The sequence below is a fragment of the Mustelus asterias genome, unplaced genomic scaffold, assembly GCF_964213995.1.
Source record: "Mustelus asterias unplaced genomic scaffold, sMusAst1.hap1.1 HAP1_SCAFFOLD_331, whole genome shotgun sequence".
Classification (NCBI taxonomy): domain Eukaryota; kingdom Metazoa; phylum Chordata; class Chondrichthyes; order Carcharhiniformes; family Triakidae; genus Mustelus; species Mustelus asterias.
Window position 1 is genome coordinate 474,720 of NW_027590293.1, and position 16,082 is coordinate 490,801.

General features: G+C 45.8%; 1 protein-coding gene across 3 annotated transcripts in view; it reads right to left on the minus strand.

Moving 5' to 3' along the window:
- LOC144486403 (uncharacterized) overlaps positions 1–9,543 on the minus strand; it is a 151,273-nt gene extending 141,730 nt beyond the window's left edge. The window contains exons 1-2 of one of the 3 annotated variants that reach the window (XR_013496257.1): positions 8,655–9,505; positions 4,691–6,010 (exon numbers count right to left, since the gene is read on the minus strand). Coding sequence is in view for 2 of the 3 variants with exons in the window: in XM_078204442.1 (XP_078060568.1) it covers positions 4,985–5,659 (675 nt within the window). In the remaining variant the exon portion in view is untranslated. Of the gene's footprint in view, positions 1–258; positions 6,011–8,654 lie in introns of those variants that run through there. The other 2 variants (XM_078204442.1, XM_078204443.1) reach the window with 2 other exon arrangements.
- Between the last annotated feature and the right edge of the window lie 6,539 nt (positions 9,544–16,082).

A 16,082-nucleotide genomic window follows, 5' to 3' on the forward strand; every position in this document is an offset into this window, starting at 1 on the left:
TGCCTCTCCTGTGTGATAAGGGAATGCAGGTGTGTGAGGTTAGCCATGACCTTTGCACCGTCATGATCCACAACGCTTACTCCAAGTTGGTTTGCTCAGTTGAAGGAATACCGTACATTTGAGTCATAATTGTTGAGGCAGGGCGTTGTTTGCAGGCATCACAGATTCGAAGAATTAGTTTGGAAAGGGAATAAAAATTAATTTAATTTGAACAGCCGTGAGTTTCTGTTTGAAATAAATTCAGACTGTACTAAAATGTGAAAGGAATGTATTTGGGTTTGAAATTAACTTGTTCAAGGTTAGAATTGTGAAGGACAATTTGCTCCCAAAACAGAAAGATAAGGCTGCAGTTTGGCAGCAAACCAGTTCCAACTTTCCAAAACATTTGAGTTAAAATTGTTGAGATTCAGTTAACAACACATTTCACAAAGTATTTCTTTCAACTTTGATTAAGTAGCAAATATTGAAAATTGAAATTGGTGTTCAAAAAAGGATAGATAAAAGAGATGAAATTTGAACAAAATTGAAGAAAATAACACGAGAGAAGTTTTTTAAATTATGTAAGTTGATGGAATTGCCAAGTTTCCTCTGCCCACTCCCCGCCTCTCTCGGTTCCACAGAGAAGTTAACCCTTTCAGCAGACAGCTCATTTTTATAAATCTCCACACAGCCTTTGTTTTTTAATGTAACCTGTGATTGGACACATTAACTCACTGGGATCTTGGCCAGAGCCAGATGGATTGTTTATGGGGTTTTTTTAAACAGGTGATGACGGTTTCACTCACAAACAATCCGAGTGAAGGCAGCAGTTTTGAGAATTAAAGCAGAGAATAAAAGACTTTACTTTTCAGAAAGCCAACAAGCCTGCTTTTGAGATTGGAATTGATAAATATCTGATGTGAGTTGCTATTTCAAGCATTTAAAATGGAAATTACCTGGTGTTTAAGGGAAAGAACAAAGTTGATAATGCCTGGAATCAAACAGAAATGTTTGGTTTCTGTTAAAAGATATTATGAGAATATTTAATGATTTATTTAACTCTAAAGATTCTCGAGAACTCCTGAAAGTGTAGTTTAAAGGAATCCATACATTTGGGTGTTTATGAAGATTTGAGTGAAAGGGAAGTCTCGATGAGATGAATGAGGTGACAGTTTTCTCTTGGAGATACTTGTTTCTTGTCTATGAATTATTTGAGAGAACTGAATTTGATAATCTGGCCTCCATCTGAGACATTATTCCCAGAAATCCTCAATTTTAAACTAAAATAGACACATGAGTTTCCGGGCAGTCACAGGAATATGGTCAAGATAGTCCAGTCCCACAATGCCTCACATTCAATCTGCAGTTCTTCAATTATAACACAATATGTGGCTGTATGTAGCTGCCTTGGCCATGGTCAACCCCAAGGGTGCCTTCTTGAACTGCTGCAATGCCTGAGGTGTACGTACACCCACAGTGCTGTTAGGGAGGGACTTCCAGTTACTGAGAGAGACAAGAGATGAAATTGCTGGGCCTCTAACAGAAATCTTTGTTTCTTCATTGGACACAGGTGAGGTCCCAGAGGATTGGAGAATAGCAAATGTGGTCCCGTTATTTAAGAAGGGTAGCAAGGATAACCCGGGTAATCATAGGCCAGTGAGCTTGACGTCCGTGGTAGGGAAATTGTTGGAGAAGATTCTTAGAGATAGGATCTATACACATTTAGAACTGAATAACCTCATTAGCAATAGACAACATGGTTTTGTGCGAGGGAGGTCATGCCTCACAAATTTGGTTGAGTTTTTTGAGGCGGTGACAAAAATGACTGACGAGGGAAGGGCCGTGGATGTCGTCTACATGGATTTTAGTAAAGCATTTGACAAGGTCCCTCATGGCAGGCTGGTGCAAAAGGTTAAATCTCACGGGATCAAAGGTGAGCTCGCTAGATGGGTACAGAACTGGTTTGGCCATAGAAGACAGAGGGTAGCAGCGGAGGGGTCTTTTTCTGATTGGAGGTCTGTGACTAGTGGTGTTCCGCAGGGCTCTGTATTGGGACCTCTGCTGTTTGTGATATATATAAATGATTTGGAAGAAGATGTAGCAAGTCTGATTAGTAAGTTTGCGGACGACACAATGATTGCTGGAGTTGTGGATTGTGATGAACATTGTCAGAGAATACAGCAGGACATAGATAGGCTGGAAAATTGGGCGGAGAAATGGCAGATGGAACTTAATCCAGATAAATGCGAAGTGATGCATTTTAGTAGATCTAATGCAGGGGGAGCTATACAATAAATGGCAGAACCATCAGGAGTATAGACACGCAGAGGGATCTGGATGTGCAAGTCCACAGAACCTTAAAGGTGGCAACACAGGTGGAAAGGGTGGTGAAGAAGGCATATGGCATGCTTGCTTTTATTGGACGGGGCATAGAGTATAAAAGTTGGGGTCTGATGGTGCAGATGTATAGAACGTTGGTTCGGCCGCATTTGGAATACTGCGTCCAGTTCTGGTCGCCACACTACCAGAAGGACGTGGAGGCTTTGGAGAGAGTGCAGAAAAGGTTAACCAGGATGTTGCCTGGTATGGAGGGTATTAGCTATGAGGAGAGATTGAGTAAACTAGGGTTGTTCTCCCTGGAAAAACAGAGGTGGAGGGGCGGCCTAATAGAAGTTTATAAAATTATGAAGGGCATAGATAGGGTGAACAGTTGGAAGCTTTTTCCCAGGTCAGAAACGACAAACAGAAGGGGTCACAAGTTCAAGGTAAGGGGGGGCAAGGTTCAATACAGATATGCAGGGGACGTATTTTAATGATAACCATATGAACAGACTGGGAATAGAGGGATACAAACGGATGGTCTCGTTCGGAACACATGATCGGTGCAGGCTTGGAGGGCCGAAGGGCCTGTTCCTGTGCTGTATTGTTCTTTGTTCTTTAAAATAGACACAAGTTTCCGGGCAGTCACAGGAATATGGTCAAGATAGTCCAGTCCCACAATGCCTCACATTCAATCTGCAGTCCTTCAATTATAACAGAATATGTGGCTGTATGTAGCTGCCTTGGCCATGGTCAACCCCAACCCCAAGGGTGCCTTCTTGAACTGCTGCAATGCCTGAGGTGTACGTACACCCACAGTGCTGTTAGGAAGGGAGTTCCAGCTACATATTCCAGACTTTCACTAGACTGTAGGTGGATATCAGATTGACATATTCCATTCAACCACACCCAAGGTGAGTTATTCCAATTCCTTTATTGTCCAGGACAATATATTCACAATATCTTTAAAACAGAAATTAAACATTCCCATTTGATTTCAGACAGTAACATATTCTGTTAGTTTGTTCTTTATTGTCAATGTCAGGCTGGTGTTGTTTTCCTTGGAGCAAAGGAGGTTGAGGGGAGATTTGATAGAGGTGGACAAGGTTCTGACAGGTTTAGATAAGGTGGACAAAGAAAAGCTGTTCCCATTAGCTGATGGGACAAGGACGAGGGGGGACACAGATTTCTTGTTTTGGGTCAGAGATGCAAGAGAGGGGGAGTGGGGGGCGGGGGGGGGGGGGGGGGCGGTGGAGATGTGAGGAAGAATATTCTGATGCAGTGAATGGTGATGACCTGGAACTCGCTGCCTACGAGGGTGGAGGAAGTAGCGACAATAAACAATTAAAAAGGAAATTGGATGGGCATTTGGGATGTTCCAAACAGAATGAAGAACAAAGAAAATTACAGCACAGGAACAAGCCCTTTGGCCCTCCAAGCCTGGAGCAACCATGCTGCCCGTCTGAACTAAAACCCCCTACCTTTCCGGGGACCATATCCCTCTGTTCCTATGCTATTCATATATTTGTCAAGACACATCTTAAAAGTCACTGCCGTATCTGCTTCCACTACCTTCCCCGGCAACGGGTTCCAGGCACCCACCACGCTCTGTGTAAAAAACCTGCCTTGTACATCTCCTTTAAACCTTGCCCCTCGCACCTTAAACCTATGCCTCTCGTAATTGACTCTTCCACCCTGGGAAAAAGCGTCTGATTATCCACTCTGTCCATGACCCTCATAATCTTGTAGACTTCTATCAGGTCGCCCCCCTCAACCTCCGTTGTTCCAGTGAGAACAAACCAAGTTTCTCCAACCTCTCCTCATAGCTAATGCTACCAGGCAACATCCTGGTAAATATTTTCCATACCCTCTCCAAAGCCCCCACTTCCTTCTGGTAGTGTGGTGACCAGAAATGAACACTAGATTCCACGTGCGGTCTAACTAAGGTTCTATAAAGCTGCAACATGACTTACCAATTTTTAAACTCAATGCCCCGGCCGAAGAAGGCAAGCATGCCGTATGCCTTCTTGATTATCTTCTCCACCTCATTGCCACTTTCAATAACCTGTGCACCTGTACACCCAGATCCCTCTGCCTATGAATACTCTGAAGGGTTCTCCATTGACTGTATATTTCCCATCTGTATTAGACCTTCCAAAATGCATTACCTCACATTTGTCCGGATTAAACTTCATCTGCCATCTCTCTGCCCAAGTCTCCAACTGATCTATATCCTGCTGTATCCTCTGCCAGTCCCCATCGCTATCCGCAATTCCACCAACCTTTGTGTCGTCCACAAACTTACCAATCAAACCAGTTACATTTTCCTCCAAATCATTTATATATATTACAAACAGCAAAAGTCCCAGCACTGATCCCTGAGGAACGTCACTTGTCACAGCCCTCCATTCAGAAATGTACCTTTGCACTGCCAACCTCTGTTTTCTTCTGACTCAATATCTCTAAACTTCCTAACACCCTGTCACTCTGTGATCCTTGTGACATTTGAAACCAGGTATTCACAAAAAGGTTCAAAGAGCATCAGCCCACTGGAGGCTGAGACCGGCCAGTCCAGCACAAAGAAACCCTCTGACCCTTCCCATTGACCAACTGTGAGAATGAACAAAATGCAATCCTGGATGCAACTGAGAGCAGAAACAATAACAGCAGAATCCAACCCCTGTCATCACTCGTGAACTCGCTGGTGTCTCAGCAGCCGGGATGAAACGCTGAAACCCTTCCCACACTGAGAGCAGGTGAATGGCCTCTCCCCAGTGTGAACTGGCTGATGTGTCCGCAGGGTGGATGACCGAGTGAAGCCCTTCCCACACTGAGAGCAGGTGAATGGTTTCTCCCCTGTGTGAACTCGCTGGTGTGTCCGCAGGTCGGGTAACCGAGTGAATCCCTTCCCACACTGAGAGCAGGTGAACGGCCTCTCCCCAGTGTGAACTCGCTGGTGTGTCTGCAGGCTGGATAACTGAGTGAATCCCTTCCCACACTGAGAGCAGGTGAATGGCCTCTCCCCAGTGTGAACTCGCTGGTGTGTCTGCAGGCTGGATAACTGAGTGAATCCCTTCCCACACTGAGAGCAGGTGAATGGCCTCTCCCCAGTGTGAACTCGCTGGTGTGTCCGCAGGTGGGATGACTGAATGAATCCCTTCCCACATTGAGAGCAGGTGAATGGTCTCTCCCCAGTGTGAACTCGTTGGTGTGTCCGTAAGCTGGAGAACTGATTAAATCCCTTCTCACACTGAGGGCAGATGAACAGCCTCTCCCCAGTGTGGCTGCGCCGATGAGCTTCCAGCAGACATGGGGCTCTGTATCCCTTCCCACAGTCCCCACATTTCCATGGTTTCTCCATGGTGCAGGTTTCCTTGCCTCACTCTTGGGTGGACAATCAGTTGAAACTTCGTCCACACACAGGACAAGATTACAGTCTCTACCCGCTGTGAATGGTGTGATATTTATTCAGACTGTGTAATTGGTTAAAGCTCTTTAGTCAGTGCATTGGAACACTCTCACTCGAGTGTGGCAGTGTGTTGATGCTTTTTCACTCACACTGACATTTCAAATCTTTTCAAATCGACAGACTGGACAATCATTTCTCCTTCTGGATTCAAAGTCCGATGATATTGAGGTCCCAAGGAACACGATTCTGTCACGCCGAGACATGACGTTTGAGATTTCGGCCTGTGATTCCTCTTTCAATATCCTGAAAATGAGTTTCCAAAAGTCATCAGTGTCAGTACAGGATAGAAATTCAGAACAATTTCTATGGAACATTCTTTCCTCTCTCATTCCCCAAAAGCTGTAAATCTCCATCCCACACACTCTCTCCCCATTCTCAGCAGGTCTGGCAGCACCTGGATGGAGAGAAAAGAACTGATGTTTCAGAGCTTTGACAAAGGGTCATTTAGACAAGAAACATCAGCTCTTTTCTCTCCTTACAGATGCTGCTAGACCTGCTGAGATTTTCCAGCATTTTCTCCCTTGGCTTCAGACGCCAGCATCCGCAGTAATTTGCTTTTATAAGGCTACAGATACCTCCTCCCAAGTAACGAGCGTGTGCCCAAGACATCACCACTTGTTTCCCTTATTTCTTTAGCCCCCATGGTGCTCTCCGCAGTAAACACAGAGGAGAAGTATTCATTAAAAATCTCACCCATCTCCTGTAGCTCCACACACAGATGGCCATACTGATTTTTAAGGGGATCTATTCTCTCTCTAGCCACCGTCTTACTCTTAATATAGCTATAGAACCTCTTGGAATTTTCTTTAATCTTACCTGCCAGATCCATATCATACCCTCTTTTTGTCCTCCTGATTTCCCTCCTCAGTATTTTCTTACACTTTTTATAGTCAGAGTGATTCACTTGTCCCCGATTGCCTAAACCCAATGTATGCTTCCTTCTTTTACCTGACCAGAGCCTCAATGTCCCTTGTCTGCCAGAGATCCTTAAATTTACCATTCTTTCCCTTCATCTTAACAGGAATATACTGCCCCTGGATTCTTGATATCACACTTTTAAAACCTCCCATTTGCCAGTCATTCCTTTCCCTTCAAACAAACTCACCTAATCGACATCTGCTCGATCCTGCCTAATGCCCACAAAAGTGGCCCTGCTCCAGTTTAGGGCCTTGACCTGTGGACCTGTCCTATCTTTTTCCTGAACTATTTTGAAACTATTGGTGCTCCCAATAGTGCTCCCTGACTGACACTTCAGTCACTTGCTCCACCTCATTTCTTAACTGTCTAATAGAAAGTGAGTCCAGGAATTGATAATGAAAAATAAGGAGCTGGGAGATGAATTGAACAAGTATTTTGCCTCGGTGTTCACAATAGAGGTTACAGTTAAAACTCAGAAACAGCTGGAAATCAGAAAACAGAAGTGTGGGATGAACTCTGAAAAAGCACAATTCCCAGGGAAGTGGTCCTCAGCAAACTGTTGGAGCTGTGGGCTGATGAGTCCTCGGGTCCTGCTGGGCTTCATTCTCGGGTCTTAACAGAGTGAGATCGTTGATGTGTTGTTCAATTTTCTAAAATTCCCCATCGGGCATTGGATAAAGGGAAACCGGTGGATGTGCTGTACTCAGATTTCCAGAAGACATTTGATGAGGTGCCACATCAAAGGTTATTGCAGCAAATAAAAGTTCATGCTGTGGGGATAACATATTGGCGTGGATAGAAGATTGGCTAACAGCAAACAGTGGGCAGAAATGGATCATTTTCTGGTTCGAGAGAGCGAGAAACCTGGACCAACCTTTCCAGAGTCTGCACCCTCACTGGATTCACTTCCTTTCTCTTCAGTTGCTGCAAGTCCCCAATTTCCCCCAGAATGAGAAAAGAAATGGAAAGGGGGTTGAAGAGAAAGTGTTTTACTCACAGATGTTTGAGACAGGAGGAAGTTTGAGTCTGTCTGAAGATCAATCTTCATTCACACAAAGCCCACACTCTGATTGGCTGGAAGACCAGAGTCCTTCCGGTCCTCCAACTCTTCCCATTGGTCAACACCTCAGCATGAAGATCAGAGGGTGGGTTCTCCCCCGCACATGCGCAGCTTCCCCTCTCCCTCGCACATGTGTAGTCCTGGGCCGGGGGGAGGGAGAGTTCACTGAGCGGCTTCTCGCTCTTGCTGGAGCCATCAGCCGGTTGCCTGGAAACCTTGGTTCAAGGAGGTGTAGGGGGAGGGGAACAATGGGTGGGGGCGGGGCTCCTGGGTCCGCGCGCCCGGGCCTGAGAACTGGAACCCGGAGACGTCACCGCGAAGCAGAGTGATTCCTATTGGCTGATTCAGGCAGGACACTATTGTGACGTCACAATGCGGAAGTTGTCCAATGAGCTTCAGAGTGAAACTCCCTCCTCTGTTCAACATCTGGGAGGAAATCAATGTTTCCCCCTTTCCATTTCTTTTCTCATTCTGGGGGAAGTTGGGGACTTGCAGCAACTGAAGGAAATGAAGTGAATTCGGTCTGTATATTCCACACATTTTTACTCCAGTAATGTAGACATTTATCTGTCTGGCATCCTGCATGGAAATTTTCAGCTCTCTGCATCCAGGGCAAGAAGCAGTGAGCATGGATCTGTCAATCACACATGAGGACGGCCTCAACCGGGATCTTGGGTTCATGTCACACTATCTGTAACCCCCACGACTTGCCTGGGCTTGCAAAATCTCACTAACTGTCCTGGCTGGATACAATACACATCTCTTTAACCTGTGCTTAACCCTCTCTCCACTCACATTGTCTGTACCTTTAAGACTTGATTACGTTTAAAGACTCGTATTCCAACCATTATCTTGTAAATTGAGTTTGTGTCTTTATATGCCCTGTTTGTGAACAGAACTCCCACTCACCTGATGAAGGGGCAGTGCTCTGAAAGCTTGTGGCTTGTGCTACCAAATAAACCTGTTGGATTTTAACCTGGTGTTGTGAGATTACTTACTGTGCTTACCCCAGTCCAACGCCGGCACATCTTTGGACTGTGGAAGGAAAACCGGAACATCCGGAAGAAACCCACACAGACACGGGGAGAATGTAGAAACTCTGCACAGACAGTGACCCGAGGCTGGAATTGAACCCGGGTCCCTGGCGCTGTTAGGCAGCTGCACTAACCACTGTGCCACCGGGCCACATGTCAGTGCCATCGCCCGACTCCAGCCCAGTCTCAGCTCATCTGGAACCCTCACCCATTCCATTGTGACCTCACACCCTCACCCATTCCATTGTGACGTCACACCCTCACCCATTCCATTGTGATGTCACACCCTCACCCATTCCATGGTGACGTCACACCCTCACCCATTCCATTGTGACGTCACACCCTCACCCATTCCATTGTGACGTCACACCCTCAGCCATTCCATTGTGACGTCGGGGCTTCACTCTCCGATCACAATCCCTGCCGGCCTCCCACATGCAGCCTCAATGGCGGCAGTCAGCCCGGGTCTAACACTACAAGCTGCCGCTCCATTTGGTACAAAGGGGGGGAACCGGGAAGTTCATTTCCGGGGTTTGGGTTTGAACAACATGTTTACAAAGCCTCTCGACCCACCCGCCACATTTATCATTCCCCGCACGCCGCCCTCTACCTCGTATTGATCTCGCTTCCAAACTAAAACCGGCCGTCCGTCGCCATTACCCGCAGTGATGTGGAGATGCCGGCGTTGGACTGGGGTAAACACAGCAACAAGTCAAACAACACCAGGTTAAAGTCCAACAGTTTATCTGGTTCACCCGCACTGCGCATGCTTCAGGTCCCGCCCCTCATTCATTCCGATTGGTTGGAGGACCAGCCGCTCCCATTCGGTCCTCCAGTCCCGCCCCTCATTCACTCCGATTGGTTGGAGGACCAGCCGCTCCCGTTCGGTCCCCCAGCCCCGACCCCTCTTCCTATTGGTCCGGAGCTGCCGTCAATCAGTCCCCGGGCATTGTGATGTGGAGCATGCGCAGTGTCATTGCTGTCCTTGGCGCTTGTTTGTCCCGGAGAAGCGGAGTCAGCGTTAGGCGGTGGCTGGGAGGATTTGGAAACACTTTGTGGATCCGCAAACCCTTCAGAATCATTGTCAGCTCCCTGGTTTGCAGCTGCGGGGCTTCTCCCTCCCTCCCTCCCTCCCGGGAACAGGCCCAGGTTAACGGCCCCATCCTGGCTCAGCCACTGGAGGATGGTTCACATCAGAGGATGGGGGAGGGGGACAATAAATAAGAGGTTACACTTTGGCCTCAAATCAATGAGGACTCTGATCTCTGGGAAGGAAGGAAACCCTGGGAGGTGGGCGGGGAGGATTCACAAACACCCGCTGGAGGCCCCAACACCCCCAGTAAGACCCATTGGTTTTATTGTCAGTCTGCAGACAGGAGCTGGAGAACTGAATCCAGATAGAGGAGAGGGAGGGAGAAAACTGGGAGTGGAGGAAAGAAATGGTGAGATGGGTTTGGATTTCAGCCCAGGGAGGAGGGAGAGTGTGTGGGACGGGGATTTACTGATTTGGGGGAACAAGAAAGGAAAAAATGTTCCAGAGAAACTAGAATTGTCTGTTCAGAGTTTGTATCGTGTTCTGACAGTGATGACTTTTCTAAACTGTTTTTACAGGATATTGGAAGTGAAAGATTGGCAGACAGAAAACTCAAACCGGACATCACATCTGACAAAGTCATTCAGTTCCTTCGGAGCTGAATATCATCGGTCTTTGAATATAGAAAGAGAAATATTTGTCTGTTCTGCCTGTGGGCAAATAAATTAAACATCAGTATGACCGGAAAAGCATCGAGACAAACACACACCCGAGTGAGAGTGTTCCAGTGAACTGAATGTGGAAAGAGCTTTAACCAGTTACACAGCCTGAAAAAACATCACAGTTCACAGCAGGGTGAAACTACGTGCATGTTGTGTGTGTGGATGTGGCTTGAACTGATCATCCAACCTGGAGAAACACAAGGGCACCATGGAGAAACCGTGGAAATGTGTGGAGTGCGGGAAAGGATTCGGTTTCCCATCACAACTGGAAGTTCATCGGCGCAGTCACACTGGGGAGAGACCGTTCACCTGCTCTGTTTGTGGGAAGGGATTCACCCATTCATACAACCTTCTGACTCACCGACGGGTTCACACTGGGGAGAGGCCGTTCACCTGCCCTGTGTGTGGGAAGGGATTCACTCGCTCATCCCACATTGTGACACACCAACTTGTTCACACAGATGAGAGAATGTTTACATGTTCTGACTGTGAGAAGAGTTTTAAATGCAAAAAAGATCTGCTGACGCACCAACGTATTCACACTGGGGAGAGACCATTCACCTGCTCTGTGTGGGAAAGGATTCATTCAGTCATCCCACCTGCAGACACATCAACTTGTTCACTCTGATAACAAACTTTTTAATTGTTCCCACTGTGCGAAGAGCTTTAAAAACAAAAAGGATCTGCTGACGCACCAATATACTCACACTGGGGAGAGGCCATTCACCTGCTGTGTGTGTGGGAAGGGATTCAGCCGTCCACCTGCCCTATTGAACCACCAGAGAATTCACACTGGGGAGAGGCCCTTCACCTGCTCAGACTGTGGGAAGGGATTCATTAATTCATCCAACCTTCTGATACACCAGCAGCTCCATACAGGGGATCGACCGTTCACCTGCTCTGAATGTGGGAAGAGATTCACCCGTTCATACAACCTTCTGACACACCAGCAGGTTCACAGTGAGGAGAGGCCATTCACTTGCTCCGTGTGTGGGAAGGGATTCACTCGTTCATCCAACCTATTGAATCACCAGCGAGTTCACACTGGAGAGAGGCCGTTCACCTGCTCCACGTGTGGGAAGGGATTCAGTCAGTCATCCAACCTGCTGACACATCAGAGAGTTCACAGTGGGGAGAGGCCATTTACCTGCTCTGTCTGTGGGAAGGGATTTTCTCATTTATCTTATCTTCTGAAACACCAGCGAGTTCACACTGGGGAGAGGCCGCTCACCTGTAATGTCTGTGGAAAGGGATTTATTCAGTCATCCCACCTGCTAACACACCGGCGAGTTCACAAGGGACTGCAAGGTTTGGATTCTCCACTTATCGATGCTGTTAATCATATCCAGGACTGAATCATGTTCTCTCTGACTTTTTTCTTCTGTTGAGGTTTGATATTCTGAATAAATGTGAAATAGACATTTGATTGAATCATTGTTGTAGATTTTTGTCTTTTCCATTTGAGTGTTTAACGTCACCAGGCTGGAGCTCAGAAAGGGCAATCTGAGGGAGGATCACACAGTAGGAACAGAACTTCATTCTTGACCCAGTCCTTCAGGGTCACGCTGAGAGGGACAAACAGCACTTTGGTCTTTTTCGTCACTTTTCACTGACAGCAAAGTCCCCGTGTGGGTGAATCCTGAGGTGTGTAAGAAATGTGTCCCAGTCGTTCTTTTCCATGGTTCAGAGCTCCTAGACACGGAAAAGAAGCTCCTTTACAACTGTGTTTAGAATCAGGAAGAACAACGGTGAATGCTGGAAACGTGCTGTCAAAGATTGGTGTAAAACTGGGATCTATTCCTGACTGAGAGTGAAACGGCAGGTTTAGGTTTCCAGACTAAAAATGAAAAAAAGTCTAAAACATTTTAATGTGTGTGTGTGTCAGTCCTGGTTTATTGAACAGAAACTGGCTTCAAATAAATTGGTTGAAGTCTGCATCAAAGTAGCAGCTGGAGACGTTCAAAGGACCCTGTTAACTGCTGGGACAATGAGACAACAATTTGATTCCCAGATAGAGAAGGAGCTGCAGTGTGTGTCCAAGAATTCTCAGTTTTGTTGATGTGTGCTTCCCATACACTATCTTTTTAAATAAACCTCACTCCTATCAGCCTTTAACCATTATAAACAGAACAGAGAGAAGCTGAGCAGCATCAGAGCCCTGACTGATTATTTAAGAATGAGTGGTGTGTTCAGCTGAAGTTTCCTGTTGGTAGTTTTCTGGGTGATCTCCTTATTTTGATCATTCTCAGTGACCACTGGGTGTGAACCTGCACTCCTCTCTTTCAGACATTCACTCACTCAACATCTCCTCTCTCTCAGAAACTCAATCACTCAACATCTCCTCTCTCTCACACTCACTGAACGTCGCTCTCTCTCTCCAGGCATTCACTCACACCTTACCTTCCACCTCTCTTACACTCTAACCTCGCTCCTCTCTCACATTCACTTAACCGCTCTCCTCTCAGAAACTGTCTTTGTCACTTAATGTCTCTCTATCTTTCTTTCAAACACTCACTCGTTAACCTTCCTATTTCAGATCTGCTTAAACTTATTCATTGTTTTCTCTCTCTCATTACCTCTTTCTGAAAAAGCACAAACACACTTCATCTCTCTTCACTGTCTGAGAAAACATCTAATTGATGGAGATTCAATCCTCCCTGCTTCTCTCTCCCACTTCCTCTGACAGGCCCTGACTCACTTTAAATCTCCTCTTTTCTAATAACCCTCTTTGGGAAAACTCATTTGTTCTCTAATTCCTCCTCATTTCTCCCAGTGATGACCCTCAGTCCATCTCCCAATTCAGTGAATGTTAAAAACCCAAATAATCTCCTTTCTTCATTGTTTAAAATGGGAATGGAGGTGAATGTAATGCTGAGAGCGGCAGCAATCTGTGTGGTTGTTCTTGATGCTGTCAGAGTGAGTTCACCCTCACAGGAAGGAAGACTGTTCACGGTGATAACATCAAACTGACGCCGGCTGTTTCATTCTCAGGTAATACAACTTCTCTGCTGCCGGTTCAAAAACGCACATCTCACTTCTGAGCAGAAAATAAATCCAGGAACCACAATCTGGTGAGAACATCTGTCAATGCGACCAGAGAGTCAGGGCAGAGTCACACAGGTCACATTGTGGTGACATTTACAAATGAGCCAGTTATTTCTATTCAGAGTTTCCATTCTCAGATATAACCAGCTGTGTCTGTGGATCAGTTACTGAGTTCTCTCTGCTTCCCATAGCTGGGAACTGATAGCCTGCTCCCTTATATTGTATATCATTCTCTCTGTATTGCTTGTTTCTTCTATTTCTCAGCTTTTATCTTTGACCACCTCAACTTTCTGCTTTTTAAAATCTTTCTCAATTTTTCTCTCAGTCTTTCTGTCTCTCCTTTCCTCTGTATCTCTCTCAGTCTCTGTGTGTTCCTATTTAATCGAGATGTTCAAAATCATGAAGAATTTCTGATTGATTACAGAGGGAAAAACAGGGAGAAAAGCAGAAAAACCCGGCAGGTCCGGCGGCATCTGTTCAGAGAGAAACAGTTAACATTTTGAGTCCATATAATTCTTCAGGGCAGGAAAAACATGCGTTATCCATCTTAGATTATGGAATGTGCTGGGGAGATTTAACAGAGGTGTTTAAAATGACAAATGATTTATGATAGTGTCAATGGAGAGAAATTATCTCCCAGGAGCACGAGGGTCTGTCGATGGAGAGAATTGATTTGCTAGGTGCAGGAGGGTCTGTAAGCAGAGAACACAGAGATTTAATTTAATTAACAACAGAACTGGAGGGGGTGATAAGGAGAATGTTTTACACAATAACTTGATATGATCTGGAATGCACAAACTGACAAGTGCTAGAAGCAGGTTTAATAGTAGCTTTCAAAGGGAATTGGATAAATACTTGCAGAAGGTAAATTGGCAGAGTTATGGTGAATGGGATTAATTGGACAGTTCACTCATCTTTGTGACATTCTGAATGTTTCTCTCCTAAGGTTTTAAGATTTGATCTTTTCGGTTATAATGTGTCTCAAACAGAAGATTAAAATATTGTGTTTGATGAGCTGTCAGATCTCTTTCCTGTGTGTCTGTGTAACTTGAGAACTGGAGATGACCATGAGGAGGAACTGATTATTTTCAGTTCCTCTAACAGATACACCTCAGATATCAGAAATCTCAGGAGTTCCCCATGTCCTCAATATTCTCGCCTCGAGTATAACAGCTCTCAGTCAGGCCGAGTCAGTCACATGTGTCTCTGTCATGATGTTTCCACTTGTATTTTATCACTCACCTCCCAGTGACACTCACCACAACACAGACGCCTTAAAATATCATTGCTACCTTACACTTTGTCCTCCTATTATAATCAAATGTTTGTTGGGCCTCTTGTCTCCATTAATGTCATAGAAACCCTACAGTGTAGAAGGAGGCCATTCGGCCCATCGAGTCTGCACCGACCACAATCCCACCCAGGCCCTACCCCCACATATTTACCTGCTAATCCCTCTAACCTACGCATTTTAGGATTCTAAGGGGCAATTTTTAATCTGGTCAATCAACCTAACCCGCACATCTTTGGACTGTGGGAGGAAACCGGAGCACCCGGAGGAAACCCACGCAGACACGAGGAGAATGTGCAAACTCCACACAGACAGTGACCCGAGCCGGGAATCGAACCCGGGACCCTGGAGCTGTGAAGCAGCAGTGCTAACCACTGCGCTACCGTGTCAGATTACCTGCAGTTAAAATGACCTCAGAGACACTGAAACTGCAGTTGTAGAATACAGCAGAATTGGAATAACAGACAGGTTATTGTCCGATAATGACAGTGGCAGAGTAACACACATCGGAATTTAAATACATTATATCAATAGACCATGACTCACTCACACTATCAAATGAAACCGAAACTTTGGTTATGGTGCACGAGATACTGACTGTATTACCATTACATTGGATCCAATGCTGTGTTCGCTAAGATACTGCAACATGACTTACTATTTGAACAAACATTGTATTTGTTACACTCAGAGTAAGTCAGTGCTTTGCTGTGTTGTCTCTGTGCCCCATCTCCACTCTGATTGTATTGGAGCCTGTGTGTGTCATTGTTACACTGAGACTCTGTTATTGCTAATGTGGAGATGCCGGCGTTGGACTGGGGTAAACAGTAAGAAGTTTAACAACACCAGGTGAAAGTCCAACAGGTTTATTTGGTAGAAAAAGCCACAAGCTTTCGGAGCCTTAAGCTCCTTCTTCAGGTGAGTGGGAATTCTGTTCACAAACAGGGCATATAAAGACACAAACTCAATTTACAGAATAGTGGTTGGAATGCGAATACTTACAGCTATTCAAGTCTTAAAGGTACAAACAATGCGAGTGGAGAGAGCATCAAGACAGGCTAAAGAGATGTGTATTGTCTCCAGACAGGACAGCCAGTGAGACTCTGCAAGTCCAGGCAAGCTGTGGGGATTACAGATAGTGTGACATGAACCCAATATCCCGGTTGAGGCCGTCCTCGTGTGCGGAACTTGGCTATCAGTTTCTGCTCAGCG